Here is a 21,207-nt window from a genome sequence, read left to right as displayed (position 1 = left end):
TTTTTATGCTTCAGCAATTCAGCTAATAATAATACACAACAAAAGAAGAAAAAACACAAACCATCAAAAAAGAAACCAAAATAACTGTAATACAATAGTCAAATAATCCTAATTTAAAATGAAAAAAACTATCATATAGTTCTTATATCACTAACCTATGATATCAAATTCAAAACAATAAACAATTAAGTACCAGGGATCTGATAGGAAAAACCTAATTGCATACCCCATTTGTATTAAAGTGGATTAACATGTAGCCAATAAAAGGGGGAACCCATTAACTAGATTTGAATGAAATTGTAGTTGAATCAAGGTAGACACGGATAAACAAGAAGCACAAAATTGGATTGAAATGGGAAATTTGGATGAAATCAAATGATAAAGGGAAAAAGGGGACGAAGAGATGAAGAGAATTGTTACCAAAAAATGAAACTTTCTTTCTCTTGGTAGCTGTTCCGTGAGATGACAAGGTTTAGAGAGAGAGAGAGAAGTTGGCTGAAACTTGAAAGTGGCAACAACGTTAAACACGAACAAACATTGTAATTGGTAGGTAAAGTACACAGCAAAGCAAAGTAACCGTCTGTATCTACTTTTTTGTCAAAATCGCTTTTTTCACGGGAATGTGTTTTACTGTAATTTTACCGTAGATTTTTGTTCATTCCTACCTCGAGTAACGAAAGAGTTTGTGATTATTTTGTTGACATAAATTGAATTTTTAATTTTTTGATCATATATAATAAACCTTATATTACTAAACCAAAGTTTGTGACTGATTCTTTTATTATGGTATAAGTATCCTTAAAAAATATGTAAAAAAAGTATTTTTAAAAAACTTCTCACTTTTTTACACATACTCCCCTCATTTTTTATACTTTCATTACACTGATCACCCCTGCATGAGAAATAAGTATAATTTTTTAAACAAAAAATGTGATAAATGCAATTAAGTTAAACAAAACATGGTATATTGTGGAGATAAATCCAAATAATATATGAGTTGATACTTCTTTATTATTTTTGGTTCGTTACGATATAGTATAAGAGCAATTTAAACAATATTTCTTTAGAATTGTTGATGTATTTTATAAAAAAATAATAAAGATACATTGATTTGTATATTATTTGGATTTCTCCTCACAATATATCATGTTTAACACAATTGCATTTATTACATTGTTTTGTTTAAAATATCACACTTATTTATCATGCGGGAGTGGTCAGTGTAATGAAAGTAAAAAAGTATAAAAACTATGAGAGATTTGTGTATGTGTAAAAAAGTGAGAAGTGATTTATGTAATTTCACTAAAACTCAGGAGTGTCAGTGTAATTAACTCTTGACCAATTTTGTATTTCCTTTTTTCAACCATTTTTATTAAGCAATAATATAATGTTTATAAACTGTTATTTCAATTAATTAAGGTGTAAGACATGAATTAGGATCTAAATTCAAGCATTGTTATAATTGTTTATCTTCTCTCTCCCCCCTTCAAATGTTGCAATGAACTTCTCAATGGTTCTTTTTTAAATTATTTATAATGCTTTTTATAAAATAAAATATATCACACCACACATTTCAAAATATCCCCTCATTTTGCATTTCAATGGTTCTATCTTGGTGTAAATATTTATATTATTCATTGTATCAACTATCATTTGTTTATATTAATTCTTTTAAAAAGTTAATAATGATTATATAAAAATTGTGGATAATACATTGATAATATATACAAATTTTAAGGTGTCATCATATACCTTTTTCTCTGAATATTTATACATTTGTAACATAAATATTTTATACGAACAATATATTATCTACCATTTATATTACTTTCATTCAGAGAATGATAATTAACATAAATAATATATTGATAGTGTAAAAAACACTTATTCTATATATTGTATCTACATAACAAAAATTAAATGCAAAGGTAAATGTTGTTGCTTTGTAGTATAGGGGAACACATGGTGACAAATTTAATTCACTAGATTCAATAAATGCGGCTCATTTAATAATATGACGATTAGACTTGGACTCAATTGCTAACCAAAACTTCTAAATTTATTCTCTTCATTGAAAAATGGATTGAACCACTTTAAATTGAAGAAATCTTATACAATTATGTTAAACTAGAATAAGTCAGGAAACAAATTGGACACTTTATTTAAGATTTAAAAATGTGGATAACACTACTTCCATAATCTGCATTATTCTAATAAAAAGTAGAAAAATATTACACTAGTATAATTATATAGAATTATTATTTAAATATAATTATGCATTTATATTGACTAGTGTGTTGATATGCATTGTTATGTCTGTCAACCCACATTTCTATTTTGCAACTGTATGTGGACACATATTTTACGTACCTAATATCTATTTTACTCTATCCTTAGCATGTTATGAAAGGCTAATGTTGATGATTAAATATATTAAAAATAGATGTTATCACTCTTTATTTTAAAGTGTCTATAATAGTTTAGTAAATATTTAAATTAATTGTAACTTTGTTTTTAATAATAATATTTTAGAGTAAGTTTAAAATTTACCAAATCACAACCAAAATGAAATAAATAGAAAGTGAAACCATAATGATAGCACATATCATGGAAGACCAAATGCTAGCATACTCACAACAATTGATCAAATTTGTAAATTATATGTCACTTAAACATGAATTCATTACAATATACCGCCCACAAATGTTAAAAACTTTAGTCTTTAAAATCATTAGAAAATCCAAAGCTTAGAGTTTGGTTAAAACTTTACATAGACATAAAAGTAAAGATGTAATGATTGAAAACCATGACAAAAATATAAAATAAACTATAAACAAAAACACGCAAGCCTCAATTCCAACACAATACTAAGTTACTAACCCCAAAATATGTTACAGTGTGACACTTTATCTTTGGTTGGAGGGTGGTGGATGAAACATCTTCCATCGTCTCAAAATGTATTGTATAATGAAGATTATATCTTATGTCCTAAAAAGTGTCTTACTTCATGTGTCACTTTTTCTAATTGGTTTGAAAATTAATTTATTATTAAAATTTTAACTTAAATATATTTTTTCCAACCACCAAATACAGATTAATTTTCAGCAACTTTATGATCAGCATTTGATTCATCAAGTTCATCTAAAGAAATCAAGATTGGAATTTCTTTGACATTCTGGTTTGATCATAAACACATATTTCAAGTCATAATTTAATTTTCATTTTGTCACTTTTTTTTTCTTTTCCTTTTAATCATCTCTTTAGGAAATCAAGAAACATTAACTAAATTTATTTATTGTTTGCTCTTATTCCTCAATGGAAGGTGATAATGATGAGTATAAGTTATTAAGGATATTTGTTCAAAATATATTAATTTATATTGGTAGTTGATATTTTCAATAACTATCTTGTATACACTATCTTAATTTGAAAATTAAAATGGAGAAAATGTATTTTTTTAAAGATAGAAATAAATTTACTCACTTAAGAATGCATAAATATATCTACCATAAATTCATCAGGGTTATCATACTACGTCCAAAACAGGAAATTTGAGCGAAGTCCTTAATCACTAACTAGGGATGACAACCGGTATAGGCAAACACTGAGTAGTAACTACCTATTACTTGTTCTATATAAGGGAAAGACATTCAACAACTTTTAACAAGTATATATTATATGCTTTAAAATTAAAAAAAAATTCTAAGAGAATTGCTTTTTAAACATTTTGTATGTATATACTTGTTAGCCCTAAAAGATGATGAAAATAATATTGACTCAAAGTATCTAGTGTACAATACCAAATTAAATAATACAAATTTAAAATTTTAAATTCAATACCCACAAGTATTAGTATCACTATACCCATACATATCATATATTGTAAATAGTTTGAAAAACTCATTTTTAAAATCTGCCATATATGACCTCTATCCGTGCATGTGTATATGTAGATGTTAATCACGGCCCATGTTTTTTATCATCTCTGTGTCTAACATCATGAATCCAAATTCTGAAATCAATAGCACTAGAATTAATCTCGTTTATTAATTCTTTATGCGTACCTACCTAAAGTTTAAGGGTTAGTTTGAGAGTTGGATTTTGGAGATGAGAGAAATGAAAGGTTTGAGAGCCATGAAATATACTTGTGAGATGACCCCCAAACCTTCCATTTATCTTCCTTCCCCTCCAAAATCCAACTCCCAAACAAACCTTAAGAATTGGGATGGATAGAGGCATGCTCAACCTAGACTTTAGTTTCCTCTTCCAAATAACAACAATGATAAAATCTTGATTTCACTAATAAAATATAAATCAATTCATATTATTAGGGATGGCAAATAAACCCGTACTCGTGGGTAAAACCCGTACGTGCACGGGTACAAGTCACAAACGGGTATCCGCGGGTATTATAAACGGGTTTTTAAAAATATCCGTAGTACATACGGGCGGGTACGGGTATTATGGTATCCGTGCCTGCGGGTAATTATTTATATGATTAATATATTATATTTAATTAAAATGAAAAGTCTATTATTCTAACATTCATTATACATTTTTACACTATGTACATTTTTTCATTTTACTTTATTTATATATTTTATTGAGTTTGGTAGTGAAACATCCTACAAATATTATTACATGTTTAGAGATTCACATGTTTTACAAAGAAAATATATATTTTTTATTAAGGAAATGAGAACAAAAAATCACACAAATAGAAAACACCAATAAATTTAGCATTTTTGCCAAATATTCAATCAAATACAAAAATAATTAAGTTTCATCTCATTTGAAACATAATAGAAGTAAAAAATTAAAAATTCATTTATAATATAGGAAACCCACGGGTACCCATTGTACCCGCAGGTATCCAGAAATATCCGCAAATACCCGCACACAGTGGGTAATGTTCTCCTATTTTGAAACGGGTAGCAGGTAGCTACTACCTGTGTCCGCCCGTGCCCGTTGTCATCCCTACATATTATAATGTTCTATCATAAATTATATATATATATATATATATATATATATATATATATTCTTATATACACCTATTAAATTACATCACTTAAACCACTATTTAGCCTACTTCATATTCATGTGAACACATACTGCTTTAGTTGTTCTATATGACTTGCTTGGCCAAATGCATCAGACTTGCTTGGACAGATGCACCAAATAGAGCAGCCTCAGTCAGGATTCAGAGCACAATCATAGGCAGTTTGGCACTATGGATCAGGCCTTGGCTCTTAGGCAGTTTGACACGATGGATCAGGCCTTGGCTCTTAGGCAGCTTGGCATAATGGATCAGGCCTCGACCTAAGTCAGTTTGGTTGGACACTTTTGCAAGACCATTTACAATTCACTTGGGTCATGAATGATGGATGTAGTAGAGTTTCTTAATACACATTTAACACATGCTTATTTGTTTTAAAGCATATACTTTCTGGTTTGTTAGGATAGTTAGTTAAGTTAGTTCTATTACTTGGTCAACAAGGCATCTTCTATATAAGCACATTATTGTGCAACAATCAAATAGATCAATGAATTCACATTCTTCTCATATACCTATCTTATTTTCTAAAAACAATATGATATTTGAGAGCTCTGCTGCACCATCATTCTTCTGCATAAAGTTCAAGTAATCACATCTATACCCTGCTTCAACCAACAAAATGGAGGCAGAATCAAACCAGACTCAACAATCACAACAAGGTGTTGATACATCACAAAATCCAAGTAGCCCTTACTACCTTCATCCAGGAGAAAGTCCATGAGCAATATTGGTGTCACCACCTCTGAATGGCATGAACTATCATAGCTGGAGTAGAGCAACGAGGAGAACACTCTTATCAAAGAACAAATTCAAGTTCGTTAATGAGATAATAAGGGTTGCACAAGAGACATATGCTATATTTGATGCCTGGGAGAGATGCAACACTATGTCATCTCATGTCTCACAAGGTCCTTAAGCCCACAAATAGCACAAAGCATAGTATACATAGACAACTCTCAAGAACTTTGGCTCAACCTTAAAGAAAGATTTTCAAAGGGTGATTATTTCAAGGCCTTTGATTTATTTCAAGAACAACACTCTATTAAACAAGGGGAGATAGAGATGTTTCCATTTATTTTACTGATGTCAAGATTCTTTGGGAAGAACTTGATTCTTTGAGACCTATGCCTACTTGCATTTGCAAAAACAAATGCACTTGTGATTTTGTGAAGATTATCAGGAACTATAGGGACTCTGAGTATGTCATATGTGTCCTGAAAGGGCTCAATGATTAATATAACACAATAAAGACTCAAATTCTTTTGATGGAACCACTGCCCCTCATCAACAAAGTGTTTTCCTTGGTTATTCAACAACAAAAGGCAGCAAGAAGGAGCTAAGATTGACCAACACAAAACAATATTGAACAATGTTAACACTACACAACCATAGAAGCCACAATTCAACAGAAACAATATGAGAATTGGGCCTAACTACAACAACATGGGGGTGTTACGAGATTCCAAACAAATACAAGATCCAGTTCAAGAAACTATAATACTCCCAACAACAACAAATTATGCACCTTCTATGGTAAAGAAGGCCATACCACAGAGACTTGTTATTTTAAGCATGGGTTTCCCCCAAATTCCAGGTTCAAATCAAAGGGAACCAATGCTGTCAACATCTTGCAATTAGTGGATCAGGAACACATGAATAACCAAGATAGTGCTGAACATGCAGAGAATTCAGTAGGGATAAGTCACACAGAACATGCTCAATTGATCATCAACCATGACCATATGATCAACCAGATTAGCCATGAGCCTGATGATGCAGATGTTGGCTACACATCAGGTAATGCTCTATCTAACCAAACTTGGATTCTAGATAGTGGAGCTACAGATCACGTTACTAACAACTTATCAAATTTCACAACTTATAAGACTATCAAACCCATTTATGTCAAACTTCCTAATAATGTCACTATTAAAGCATAACACTCAGGAATTGTGCCTCTTTTTAATCACCTTACTTTATATGATGTTTTGTATATCCCTAGTTTTAAATACAACTTAGTTTATGTTCACAAGCTTGCTTCCTCTCTTAGATGCAAGCTTGTTTTTGATGAGGTTTCTTGTCTCATCCAGAATATGATTACCTTGAGGATGATTGAACATGCTGAAATGAAGAATAATCTTTACATATTAGCCAAGCATCCTCAGTTTAATGATACTCTGCACACTATTACTACTTTACAAAAAGAAACTTTGTCTTGCTTTGATCTTTGGCATTTTAGATTAGGACACCCTTCAAATGTCATTCTTGATAATATTTGCAAATGTTTTCCTTATGTGAAGTTTGATCCTAATAAGATTTGCGATTTATGTCACCTAGACAAGCAACCGAAATTATCTTTTTCAAAAAAGCAATGCTTATACCACACATCCTTCTGAACTTGTCCATATGGATATTTGGGGACCTTTACATATCTCTACCATACATGGAGATAGATATTCCCTTACCATTGTTGATGATTTTAGTAAGTATACATGGATATTCCTCATGACAACCAAGGGTAGTACTAGGAATCTGGTAGATACCTTCATACAAATGGTGCATACTCAATTTAGCCATAAAGTTAAGTCTATTAGGAGTGATAATGACAAAGAATTTATGATGCATGATTACTATTTTAAGCTAGGCATTATTCACCAAAATTCTTGCATTGAAACACCTGAGCATAATTCTGTAGTAGAAAGGAAACATAGGCACATTCTCAATGTAACTAGAACCCTGTTATTCCATTCTAACTTAGCTACTTGTTATTGGGGTTATGTTGTGCTTCATGTTGTTTATCTTATAAACCTATTGCCTACTGTTACACTAGGACTTAAATCACCTTTTGAGATTTTATACAATAAACCTCCTTGCCTTAGCCACCTAAGGGTCTTTGGCAGCCTCTGTTTTGCCTCAACCCTTACTACTCAAATGACCAAATTGGATCCAAGAGCATGTAAATGCTCTTTTCTTGGCTATAAATCAGGAACAAAAAGCTACATAGTGCTTGATCTCTCAAATAAAAGCATACATGTCTCCATAAAAGTTGTGTTCTATGAACACATTTTTTCATTTAACCCTCACAATATCCATACCAACATAGATCCAGCCACTATTCACACCAACACTGATCTTGAGTTCCCTCTTGACCTACCTACCATTCAGGAAAGACCATCAACTCCATATACATTTGAGACCAATCCCACAGTAGAGCATTCACCAGGTTCACCACCTCATCACATCTTACCCTTAGATCCTCCCATTAGGAGGTCTCATAGAGTTACTCACCCATCAACCTACCTAAGGGATTATTATTGCATTCTCTTAAGCCAGGAACAACCTCACACAAGCCTTAACATCAAACACCTTCTACATCATGTCTTATCTTATCAAGCTCTCTCCCCCTCATACCTAAAACACTGCCTTACCATTTCCTCTCATATAGAACCTAAGACTTTTAACCAAGCCATTAAGTCCAAAGAATGGACTCAGGCTATGCAAGATGAACATGCAGCCTTAGCCTGCAATAACACTTGGACATTAGTTCCATTACCACCCGATAAAAGAACTATAGGATTTAAATAGGTTTACAAACTCAAGTTTAAATCTGATGGTAGTATCCAAAGGCACAAGGCCAGACTCGTTGCCAAAGGGTATAACCAAATAGAAGGTTTGGATTACTATGAAACCTTTGCTCCTATGGTCAAGCTTACCACAGTGAGACTTCTATTAGCTTTAGTTGTTAGTCAAGGTTGGTCTCTACAACAACTTGATGTTAATAATACCTTTTTACATGGTAATTTGAACGAAGATGTTTACATGTCTTTACCTCAAGGTGTTTATTGTTCTATGCCTAACCTTGTTTGCAAATTGAATAAATCTCTTTATGGATTAAAGCAAGCTAGTAGGCAATGGTTTGTCAAATTGTCCACTGCCTTGATTTCCTTAGGATACACGCAATCTTCACATGATCACTATTTATTCACCAAATCCATGCATAATCACTTTAATGCCTTATTGATATATGTTGATGACTTAATCTTGGCTGGCAATGATAATTCTGAAATAAACTCTGTCAAGCAACATTTAGATCACAATTTTAAAATCAAGGACTTGGGTGATTTGAAATATTTCCTTGGTTTAGAAGTAGCAAGATCTAAGCAAGGCATAATTTTGTACTAGAGAAAATATGCATTATACTTATTGCTAGACACCAGATTCTTAGAATCAAAACCTGTTGCAACTCCAATGATCAAAAAGACTAAACTACATCAGAATGACATCAACTTATACCATGATCCTGTCACCTATAGACAACTTGTTGGAAAGCTTCTTTACTTAACCAATACTAGGCCAAACTTAAGCTTTTCCATCCAACAACTCATCCAATTCATGGTTGCCCCTATAATGAATCATTACAAGGCCATGACAAGGGTATTTCGTTACATCAAAGGCAAACATGGCCAAGGGCTTTTCTATCTAGCAACATCTATAGTTCATCTAAAAGGGTTTACTGATTCAGACTGGGCTGCTTGTCCTAATACAAGGAGATATATATCTGGATATTGCATGTTCTTAGAAGATGCCTTGATATCTTGGAAATCAAACACGCAAAACATAGTATCAAGGTCTTATTCCGAAGCTGAATATAGAGCCTCGTCAATTGAATCTTGTTAGGTACAATGGATTACCTATTTACTTACTGATTTTCACATCTCTTTTAAGCATCATGCACTTCTTTACTGTAACAATAACTCAACAAGATATATTGCTGCTAATCCTGTCTTCTATGAGAGGACAAAACATATCGAAATTGATTGTCATGTTGCTAGGGAAAGACTACAAAGTAAGCTTTATCATTTGCTTCCTATTAGTTCTGAATAACAAACTACAGACATCTTGACTAAGGCCTTGGAACCATCCATATTTCACCATTTATTGTCCAAGCTTGGAGTGATAAATATCCACTCTCCAGCTTGATGAGGGATATTAAATTACATCACTTAAACTACTATCTAACCTACTTCATATTCATGTGAACACATACTGCTTTAGTTGTTCTATATGTTTGCAGATTATGCATCAAAGTTGATGTAGCCAAATGCACCAAACTTGGCACCAGATGCACCAGACTTGCTTGGCTAGATGCATCAGACTTGGGCAGATGCATCAGACTTGATTGGACAGATGCACCAAACAGAGCAGCCTCGATCAAAATTTAGAGCATAGTCTTAGGCAGTTTGGCATGATGGATCAGGCCTTGGCTCTTAGGCAGTTTGGTACGAAGGATCAGGCCTTGGCTCTTAGGCAGTTTGGTACGAAGGATCAGGCCTTGGCTCTTAGGCAGCTGGGCATGATGGATCAGGCCTTGGCCTAAGTCAGATTGGTTGGACGCTTTTGCAAGACCATTTACAATTCGCTTGGATCATGAATGATGGATGTAGTAGAGTTTCTTAATACAAATTTAACACATGCTTATTTGTTTTAAAGTATGTGCTTTCTGGTTTGTTAGAATAGTTAGTTAAGTTAGTTTTATTAATTGGTCAACAAGACATCTTGTATATAAGCACACTATTGTGCAACAATCAAATAGATCAATAAATTCACATTCTTCTCATATACCTATCTTCTTTTCTAAAAACAATAACACCCATCACTAAATAGGAAAAAGAAAGAATATTTTTATCATTGTTAAATGATTAAGATCATTAACTTTTCTCATCTAAATAATGAGAGTCAGCTTCATACAATTGCTACGTGACAAATGTAATTTCTTTTGCTACAACAAGAAAAGCTTCCAAAATAAATGTTTGTCAGTGAATAAAAGAATCTAAAACAAGAAGACTAAAAGAAAAAAGAACTATTTCTTTTATGATTTGTACAAATCATAAATAATGTTGAGCATTATTTAGACATGTTGGAGAGACAAGAAGGCCTGATTCGAAAGGGTTTGCAAGAAGGTTCAGAAGGTGGTTTGTTCCTTATAATGAAACTTCTTTCTACAAACTCATTAACCCTTTTGTTTCCCATCTTCAACATAGAGTTCTTCATAGCTGTTTTCAAAAGTATCATGTTATTGCTGGTGTATCTTGGTGACAATGACTTTTGAACCCTAGCAGTAGCACTTCTGTGTTTTGCACACTTGAATGCCAAAGGATGATTTGAAGGAGAACAAATACATGTCTTCACTTTATGCTTCTTGATAATGTTTAGGTATTGTATCTGACAGTTGTATCTGTTCATTGTTGCTTTGGGAGAAGAAGCCATTGTTGTTGTTGTGCCTTAATAATTGTTTGAAAGTGATGAGGATGCATGCAACGTTTTATATATAATGATTCTTTAGATAATGTTTGTTTTATCATTTCTTTAAATGATTTTCTTTTGATAATGCTTGTTATTAGATTGTATCTATCTTTATATTATTAGGTCTTTATAAATGTTGATAAAATTCCCACCAAAAAATACGTGTGGACAGAGTTCTCACAAAAAAGATTAATGTTGATAAACATTAATTTTTTTGCTAATTCTTTAGATATCTTCAGAGTTCAGATAATGCATGTATTCATTTTTTTTTAATTATTTTAGATGAGGTTTCAGTTTTATTTGAGTTGGATATGTACAAATATATCTCACACTTTTGTTGTTTGGATGGATAGATCCTATCTGGTACCCTACAAAGTTTGCATTTGTAGGATTTGAATTTCATTGAATCAAGAGAACTTTTACTTATTCTTTGTTTACTTAAATGTCTTCCTAACTAACTTGGTAGAAATATTTATAAAGGTCATTAATTAAGAATCCCTATTTTTCTTAGATTTTATTTCTGAATTAAATTTTGGATGAAAAAATAAAAGAAAATACTAAAATACACTTGTTATAGACATATTTTGATTCAACGTTAAATTTTGTATTGTTTTGAATTTGTATGGAGTAATTGTGGGAATCACATATTCTACTCGACAAATTATATGTCATTTTTTATAATTAATTTAAAAATATTTAACTATTAAATTTTTAATTTAAATATTTTTTTTAATAAATTATAGTAAGTAGCACATGCTAACCCTCGGATGGATTGAGCTAAATATTATCAGATAGTATATAAAAACGTGCACGAAATTGACTATAGAATTAGTGCTTGAAATTTTAATTATAATGTTTGTAAAGCTAACATAATCTTGTTAAAGTATACCACCCTATGTGGTTTATGAATTAGAGTCATAATTCCAAAATACAATTGGATGAAATTGTTTTATAACTAAATCTAACATCTTCTATCTCAAAAAGTGTATCACTCTATATGTTCCCTAAATACCTCTATCTTCCTCTCTTATTCCCATAAATTTCATCTCCTGCTAAACCTTTATCCTTCCATGGCACATCATCACCAGCTTCACATAGAAATTTATTGATTTTTGACACATAACATATTTTATCACAATTTTAAATGCTAAAGGATTAACCAAATAGATTTTTTTATCACAATTCTTTAAATAAATTTACTTTTAAATTAAATAAAATGTTAACATAAAATATGGTTTATATTATTTTTGAAGCTTAAGATATTAAATCCAAACAGAATTGAAGTTAGAATTCTAATTCTACATTATAGTCTTTAGCACAAGGCAAATATAGAATTACAATTATGATGGAATTAAAATTACAATTACAATTCTGAACTATAATTTCAATTCCATGCATCAAATAGAGTGATGTGATATAATTGCACATCTTAATTAAGATAGAATCAAAGACTATTTTGTTGTTGATTAAAGATTGAAAATGCATAAAATTGTAATAACAAAGTAACCCCACAAAGTTAACAAAATTTGGAGCAGGCACTATGCCCTCAAATGACCCTAAAAATTGCCTTTAGAGTCTCATCTTAATAACTACCAATGCATCAACACCTTTCTTAACAAAAGGATTGTGATTAATATGTAGAGGAATCAATTTCTTGTCCACAATCCCTTCACCAGGATGGCCCCCAAACAACCAACTGCTAAAACCACCATAAGACGAGTTCCGGCAGGATCCGAATTCATAATTTTTTTCCTGCTGTTAGTTCTTGTTTGATGAGGCTTCTCTCCCAAGCTCCCCCGGAGAAGGTTACTGAGATTGTCTAATTGGTGCATGATCTGACGCTGACCACGTGTAATACCTGATATCTGATTATACAGAAAATTCAAGTACATCAATTAAGGGCTAATGCAGCATTCATTTCAAGGTCAATAGTAATTTTATATTCTACAGTAAAAATAAATAAAGAGGAGAACAAATCCCATTGAACAAAAGCTATAAAACTAAGCATTTAAAAATGAAATAATTTGTATCCGAACATAGACAGGAAAGGAAAGGAGAACATTCTGATTGTTTCGCCTTAGTATGTCAGATTAAATCAATGCACTAGAGATAGACCAGCATACATTAAATCTCATAAAAAGAATGTCAAGTAACATACCGGAATTCACATAAATCGTACAAATAAAACAGGGCGACTCAGTATACAAGGACTAATCATACAAATATGTAAGAAATTCATAGATTCCCAACTTCTAATGAGTGAAATAATGGATTTCATTTCCCACCACGTTGCCCCTTTGAAGGCCACAATATTTCCTTTTTTGTCAACCCATCTTTTAATCTATCCTAGGTTCCTAACATTATGATCAGCTTGGAACAACAAAAATTACAAATCCAGAAAATGTAGCTATCAATGAATTAGCTTAAAGGGACAATACTTTGATGAATTGCATAAACTGGACATGAGATACGAGATTAGACTCAGAAAATGTACCTCATCCATTAAAGGAGAATCTTTAGCCAATTGCGATGAAGACGATGGATTTGGCATTTTAGATCCAGTCAGTGAACCATTGCCTAGACTAGTGATGAAGTAAGAGGTGGGAGCAGACCCATTGCAGGACTCGGCTTGAAGTGACATACTTTGATGGCTTGGAGAATTTTTCTTGATGGTTAACTTGGCACTCAGCTCTTCGATACGATTTGTAAACTCATCCATTCTATCGTTGAGGGCAGAAATTTGTTCTGAGAGCTGACTGATTGCTCTCTACCAAATATTAGATGAAACATAGACAGAAGGTAGATAATTAATCGGTGATGGACCGATAGAGAAGTAGCAATTCAAATCAATATGTTTAAAGGGATTAAAGACTATCCAAATGATTAAAGTTACCTGATCTGCTGGCCTTGTGGAGGAATCTGAATTTCTTTCACCAAACCCTGGACTGTTTGCAACATATCCAGTAACTTTGGCTAGATTTTTGTCCCTTTGATTTGTATATGATTGTGACATTCCACTGTTGGAGATATACAATGATCAATAAGGTAAATCCAAAGCAGTTTTTTGGAGTACACTATAAATTTATTTGCGAAAATTGCTCTAGCCTTGCCTAGATTTAACTGAACTCACATACACCTTCCCTCTATTTGCAAAATCTACAAAAACCTCCCTCAACATGCCAAAGTACAAAGAATATTTAATTAGTGTAGAACTGTTAAATCTTGGTCAGATGATCTAACTACCCATAACACACCATAAATTATCCAAGTTAGTAAAAAGTTAAGTTGAACTTATCTCTCACTATAACATTGAATAATTTCACTGATTTTGTTTATTCCCTAGCTAATTTATCCAATAAATTATGGTAGTTATGATATTTCACCATTTAATTTCGGAATAAAAACAAATTCAATCAAGCCTCATCTTAATATGCAAGGTTCGTTGCATGGATCAAACAACACAGTTGACTCTATTGAAAATCAAAATTTAGTACGAACAGTAAGAGAAAAGTTCGTCTTTAGTGGTATCTTCTAACGTATTCAGATGGAAAATTCTCACCTCCGCATATTTTTATTTCTCATGGCAACCCTGTCGGCGGAGACTCTAGAAAGTGCTTCTTTGGGGCTTGACACCAAATCCTCATCTAGGCTGAGCTTTGTCCTCAAATCATCTGGCAAGGCCTGTGGAATAATTAGACAGAATGCTGATACAGTATTACATATTAGAATATAGTAAGCTGTCATACCATAACCTCGTCCACAAGCTTTTCAAGTTGAATTTGTTCAATGTAGGTACGAGGAGTGTAAGAACCTTCTAGACCCAGTTGTTCACCTATGCATTTTACAACTAAGCGATCTCTTCCTTGTACCTGTTTATTATTTAGTTCCAAACAAATCCGTGAAAAATATTATCAACCAAAAACGTGAAGGAACATTAAAAAAACAAGAGATTTAAAAAAGGAAAGCAAGATATTTAACCTGTCAGTTTTAAATGATAAACAAAAAATTTACTATGAACAATCCAAATAAAAATGGAAAGAATGATTGTTAAGTCACAGACAAACAAATATGTTTACTTGGAAGACTTGTTTTCTTCGGAAGATCTTTTCTTACAACAATAACAAACGTCTTTACTCCGCAGGCGGATAAATTGAATATTCTAAACAAGAAGCTGGTATTAAGATGGTATTACAGGCTTATTCTATCAGTACCTGAATATAGTGCCGATTAAGTTGCTCAAGCCAATCTAGTTTTACACAAATCTTATCATCAAAAAAGACATGGCTGTTCCTTTTAAGGATTGTAGCTATCGTGTATCCCAGGGCCATTAGTCCACCAAGGAGGCGCACACTGACCTCAAAAGTAATTCTTGGCGATATGACAAAGGGAGTATCTGTCACCCATTCCTGAAAAGTTATACACCATCAAATTAGCTGACACCATACAAAAAGTTCATCTCCATGAATCAACTATGGAGAATCATAAAAAAGTAATATGTAAAATACCAATGATATCAGAGATCTATATATTCCAAATGAAATAACAAAAAGCCAATCTGCCATTCAAGGTTCCAAAAAGTATTTCTACTACAAACTTCACTTTAGTTGGGCAGCAATATGCTTCAATAATACAATGGAAACTGAATTTTATGCATACAATGATATACATTATGGTAAAAGTAACAATATTGAATACCAGAATCATGCAAACATGCAACCTTTTCAGTCATCATGAGCAAAACTATCACTTTTTAGGAATAGATGACCAGAAGTGGCATTTTGCAATCTTAGTCTTTTAAATCTTAAACTAGTTAATCATATCACCAAATTCAATATTTCTATGATGACTTGCCATTCCACATATTAAATAAAACATAAGAACGGTAACAGTACTCCACGACCAACAAGGTTTAATTCTGGCTACTAAAATCCTGATCAACACATCCATTCCCCTGACCTCTGTAATTGCAGCAAACTCGATATGACTGTTTTGCTACATATCATTCTAGGTTAAATGTCCTTATTAATAAACATTCGTTAGAATATAGATTATACAAATGTTGGGATAGAACACTTGCTACCTAAATTAGTAGTATGAATATTCGTTAGTGGTTAATATATAAACACAACATATCAATCTAATATGAATTGTTCAGAGCCATATTTCTCTCTTCCCCCATAATTCAATTCAACTATATCCTTGTAAGCAAATCTTACACCACATATTGAAAGGAATAAATGGGCAACCAGGTCACTTCGAATATAAGTTATAAACAAGGAACCGAAACTGGATGAAGCAAACCTCAAACATGAGACTGTATTTTCCATCCTTATTTCGCATACGTAAATATGATTGGCATGTTTCTGGATCTTCACCGGGTGGTAGAAGATATATGTCATAAGTCTGCTCTGTTGTTTCCTTATAACCTTCAGGGAGAGCAGCTTTAATTTGATCAGCTGTTAAGTTCCGTGTTGACTAGAACAAATTATAAAACTGATTACTACTCTTCATTAATACATCATCACAATCAAGTGGAATTGAAATAATTTATTGTCTGGGAACTAACCTTTAATATGTAAGTAGGGCTCTGGAATCCAGTAAAGGGATTGAACTTATTTGTGATTTTTATATGTGCGGTCTGGAGATCAGGCTCGATATAGGCCTTGTACATTGGATATACCTGCAGAGGAATAAGCTTAAGCACTTCTGAAAACACAATTTCCAAATCTGTATAATACATTATAAGGGACCAAAGAATATGAACCGTCTCAGATATTTGATGAATAATTTCTTCAGGCTCTTGACCAGCACGTTGTATGTCACGTATAACTCGCTTTACAAGGTCAAGGTGAACTCCACCTGTAACAGATACTCTAAGGTCCAATAAAGGCCGCAACTTCTCACTCAAGGCATATATACCCTCTATAATCACAATCTGGGAGCTTGGGGGTTCTACTGTCCTGTAAGCAGGGTACATGTTAACATGTAATGGACTATTCTAAAACAATTGAAACCAATTTTGCATTAAACCATAGATTTACATAGTAATTGCTGGAGATCGGATCATAAAAAAGAAAACAAAGCCAATATTAAACAACAGAATAGGGGCTACACGACCATGTCCCTATGCATCTAGCTGCAGATTGCAACTAATTACCATAATATGCACAACTTTCCTTATTTTATCTCATCAATCTTTATTTTCATCAAAGTAGTGTTCCCTGACCAATGCCCCAAGTCAATAGTTATTCAACTCTGAAAAATATGCAAAAATGTGAAGATAATAAAGATGGCTTAGAATTTAACCTGTATCCTGTTCTTGAACTGGACTTGAAGTCATATATAGGAACCTGGACTGACTTTCCTTCCTTTAAATCATGTAGATTCTGGAGCAAAGTGTCATAGTCTGTTAAGCGCGGATCTACAAAGAGATAACAGAGTTAGCAAGACACCAGTGTCCTCAGTTTGTTACCGAATACGTGGTTCACTTGAGTACAAGGTTCATCATTTTTTCATTATTTTTGCAAGACTTTCTTTAAGATGAACCCGGTACTGCGATACATCAGTGAATTTGGTATGCAGTATGCATGGTAAACAAGAGAATCCAGTAATCCGAACTTAAAACTGTTAGCCTACATTCAAATGTCATAACAACCAAAGCATGAATGTGATAACCAAACATTTTATTTTGTGGATCGGTTAAATCTTTGCACCGAATGTACAGTGATAGGCATATATAATCGCTCAGCTCTCCTAAACTATATACGAATTGCTGCTTATAAATGATTGGACTCCTAATGAAGCCTCGAGAAATTTCAAGGCTCGTTGAGGGAGAAATGCTAAAAAGAAGAAAACAATAATTCTCATATTCAACAATGAGCTCAAGGGCAGAAATGCCGAATGCCTGAACTGTCATTTCGCCACTTATGAGGGATCCGATAAGTTAACTTATGAGTAAACCCAAATGCACCAGTTCCAGTCACTGCAGCTGAGTCAGTATTGTACATATACATAATTATTTAGAAGCCAAAAATATGTTTTTTTCCATTATTAAGACTTTTATTAGGGAGACTCTAGAGGAGAGAAGGGTGATGTCATTCGTGCCCTCCAACTCAGAAGAATTGGGGTTAATCATGCTTTACAGCCTGCATACTGATAATGAACCAAAGAAAGAATTCTAAAAGCGTCGCATTAGAAAAGCCCAAATGATGACTTACCATCAAAATTTCCATCAACAATTCGACTAGAATCATTGTAATTATCCATCGAAATTACTGCAATGCTGGGCATGAAGCTCAGAATTTTTTCAGTAAATACAGTCTTCCCAGCCCCTGAAGGACCTGCTACACCTACCAATAATATTCCAGTGTTCTTTTGCGCTAACATTTGGCATGCACGAATTACTATGAAAAAACCCTTCTCAAATGATAGTTGATCTTGGATTGGAGCAATCTCATGGCGATCGGAGTCTTTCCTTTTAACCAAATGAACTTGATCTTTTAAAAGACCAAGACGTGTATTTTGGGAATCAGCATTTGATGTATCCTTCGTCATTGAACAACTCTTGAATTCCTTCAAGAGAGAAAAATTTGTTAACTAGTACAAATAAATTTTAGAACAAAATATAGCCTAACATCTATATTAGAGCCCATATATATCATTGTACTCCTTACACCGATGCAAGTGGTACGACTCTGCATTATAGCTTACTAATCAAAACAAAGGTTTTTTCAACATAAATCAAGTGTTCCAATTATCCTTTCAGTAACCATGTAAATTTGAACTCAACAACCATAATCGTCATTTAATACACCCTACTGCATAGTGGTAGAAGTTATCTAAGTAATGACTAATTGTAGAAATTATAGTATTGGTCTGTTGTATCTAATCTATGACCAATAAACAAGTCACACTACAAGCATAAATTAACATTGGAAGAAGTTGCATACATAAAACTTTGAATTAAAAACACTAACAAGCTATGTCATGATAATAGGACCCCTTCAAGCAAACATTAAAGTAGTGTTTGCTGCACAAACAGACAATGATCGAATAGAATAGAACAAGACATTCTGCCCCGGTAGCTTTGGTTCCACCCCTATTACTGGATGTGTGGAACCAAAATGTTCTACTTTTCGGTCTTTTATGTCATGAGCAAAATACACCAAACACATATTGTTTTGCTCTAAATAACAAAAAAGTTATATATTTGTGTTTCATGAAATACACTACAGGCACAAGAGTAAAATTCAAATGTCATGTTATGAAGTTGGCAGAGAAACAGAATTTTTCTCAAAACAGATTTTTTCTCATCAAACTCTGAGCAGATAGCTTTCTGGTATCATAATCATCAGATTATCATAATTCCAACATTAAACAACACATCATATTCTATATACAAACTAAATTTAAACAAACATCATTTGGGTACAAAAAATTAAACATTAACTAGAACAAGAAAAGGATCATTCAGATAACATAATTTTGAAAAAGAAAGAGAGAAAAAAATAAAACCCAGAAACAAGAACCAACAGAAGGTTTGTCCAAACAAAGCAAAACCCACAAAGGGATCCAAATAAAACGATGAAAATTTCCAAACTGATAGAAAAACAAAGAATACCCAGAAAAACAAAAGCGACTTCGAATCAACGTGTAGGGCAATTGATAACTGATTTTTGTTTTTTTATTTACTTGGAACAGTTAAATACTGTTAATATTTATATAATTTCTGGGCCATTGGGTGAAAACTAAGTTAATTTAGTCCTCAAATATATTATCTTATATAGATTTTTGTACACAAATTAAGTCGGCAAAAAAATTAACAGATCACTAATTAAAAATTTAATTCGATTAGATATATATTGCCTTATTTATATTTAAAGAGAAATTTTGTTCTTCTTTTAAGTGTATAACTAAATTTATTCTTAGTCATGCATAACTAGTTTAATATATTCATTTGAGTGAGTTTATGTTTCCTTCAATGTGGGTTAGGGTATTAATTGAGTCATATTATGTACCATGTACTTTAATTTTCTTATCCATTCCTTAGTGGCTTTAATAATAAATATGGCTTTTTAAGTTGTCCTAGCTAAGTAGGATGATTACTTATCAATAATGATACTTGGGTCTAATGCAACTTCTATGGGTATTCTTTTGGTGTAAAATTGTTTATATTGTTAGGATATTATCTATGACTCATGTTCATGTATATTCTTGTCAACTTGAATTTTATATCAATTTAGTAATTTCAATATTATTATATTAATATTTATAAAAAATTAATGTTGACTAAATTTTAAACAATATAAATGTATAGTTAGTATATAGATGGATATAAGCATATATATATATATATATATATATATATTATTTTGAAAAATATATAGAAATAATATATAAAAAGATTGATTATGAGATTTAAATTTTTAAAGATAATTATTGACAAGGATAAAGCATCACATTCCGGAGGGTTAGTTAAGTGACACCAACACTTTTTATTCATGGACCGTTGATTAAAATTTTCATCGGCTTAAAATACTCTTTTTAGTTATTATTTATTTATCTTATTTTTAAATTTGATTTGATCCTTTAATAAAATAAAGTGTTAATTAATATTTTATATTTCTAACGCTTTTTGGTGGAAATGGAATCTGACGAATTTGGCATAGTTTGATTTAATTCTAGTACTATTATAATGGAAGTATGAAATTAACAAGATACTATAAAAATAAAGACTTAATTGACACCTTATTTTATTAGAAGACGAAATTAAAACATAACATTAAAATAAAAAAGATTTGATGTGAATTGTTATTTGTATGCTATGTCAACTTTAAATTTGTAGA

General features: G+C 32.1%; 1 protein-coding gene across 4 annotated transcripts; it reads right to left on the bottom strand.

Moving 5' to 3' along the window:
* LOC109357307 (uridine-cytidine kinase C) lies at window positions 12,775–20,087 on the bottom strand. Of its 4 annotated transcripts, XM_019601179.1 has the most exons (13): window positions 18,580–19,976; window positions 17,669–17,783; window positions 17,127–17,322; window positions 16,929–17,042; window positions 16,664–16,837; window positions 15,574–15,768; window positions 15,109–15,231; window positions 14,922–15,043; window positions 14,256–14,379; window positions 13,857–14,129; window positions 12,998–13,227; window positions 12,935–12,954; window positions 12,775–12,891 (listed from the first exon to the last, which is right to left on the bottom strand). In XM_019601179.1, exons 1-11 carry the CDS (start codon window positions 18,914–18,916, stop codon window positions 13,009–13,011), a joined length of 1,992 nt encoding a protein of 663 aa, XP_019456724.1. In that variant the 5' UTR covers window positions 18,917–19,976; the 3' UTR covers window positions 12,775–12,891; window positions 12,935–12,954; window positions 12,998–13,008. The 4 variants fall into 4 exon arrangements, with proteins under 4 accessions (XP_019456724.1, XP_019456722.1, XP_019456723.1 ...); XM_019601177.1 differs by adding an exon at window positions 19,983–20,087 and having other exon boundaries at window positions 12,775–13,227; window positions 18,580–18,934; XM_019601178.1 differs by having other exon boundaries at window positions 12,775–13,227; window positions 18,580–19,211; window positions 19,259–19,976.

Source organism: Lupinus angustifolius, chromosome LG09 (assembly GCF_001865875.1).
Source record: "Lupinus angustifolius cultivar Tanjil chromosome LG09, LupAngTanjil_v1.0, whole genome shotgun sequence".
In the NCBI taxonomy this organism is placed as follows: Eukaryota; Viridiplantae; Streptophyta; class Magnoliopsida; order Fabales; family Fabaceae; genus Lupinus; species Lupinus angustifolius.
The sequence above is the reverse complement of the archived record's forward strand: the minus strand, read 5'-3'. Positions and strand labels throughout refer to the sequence as shown.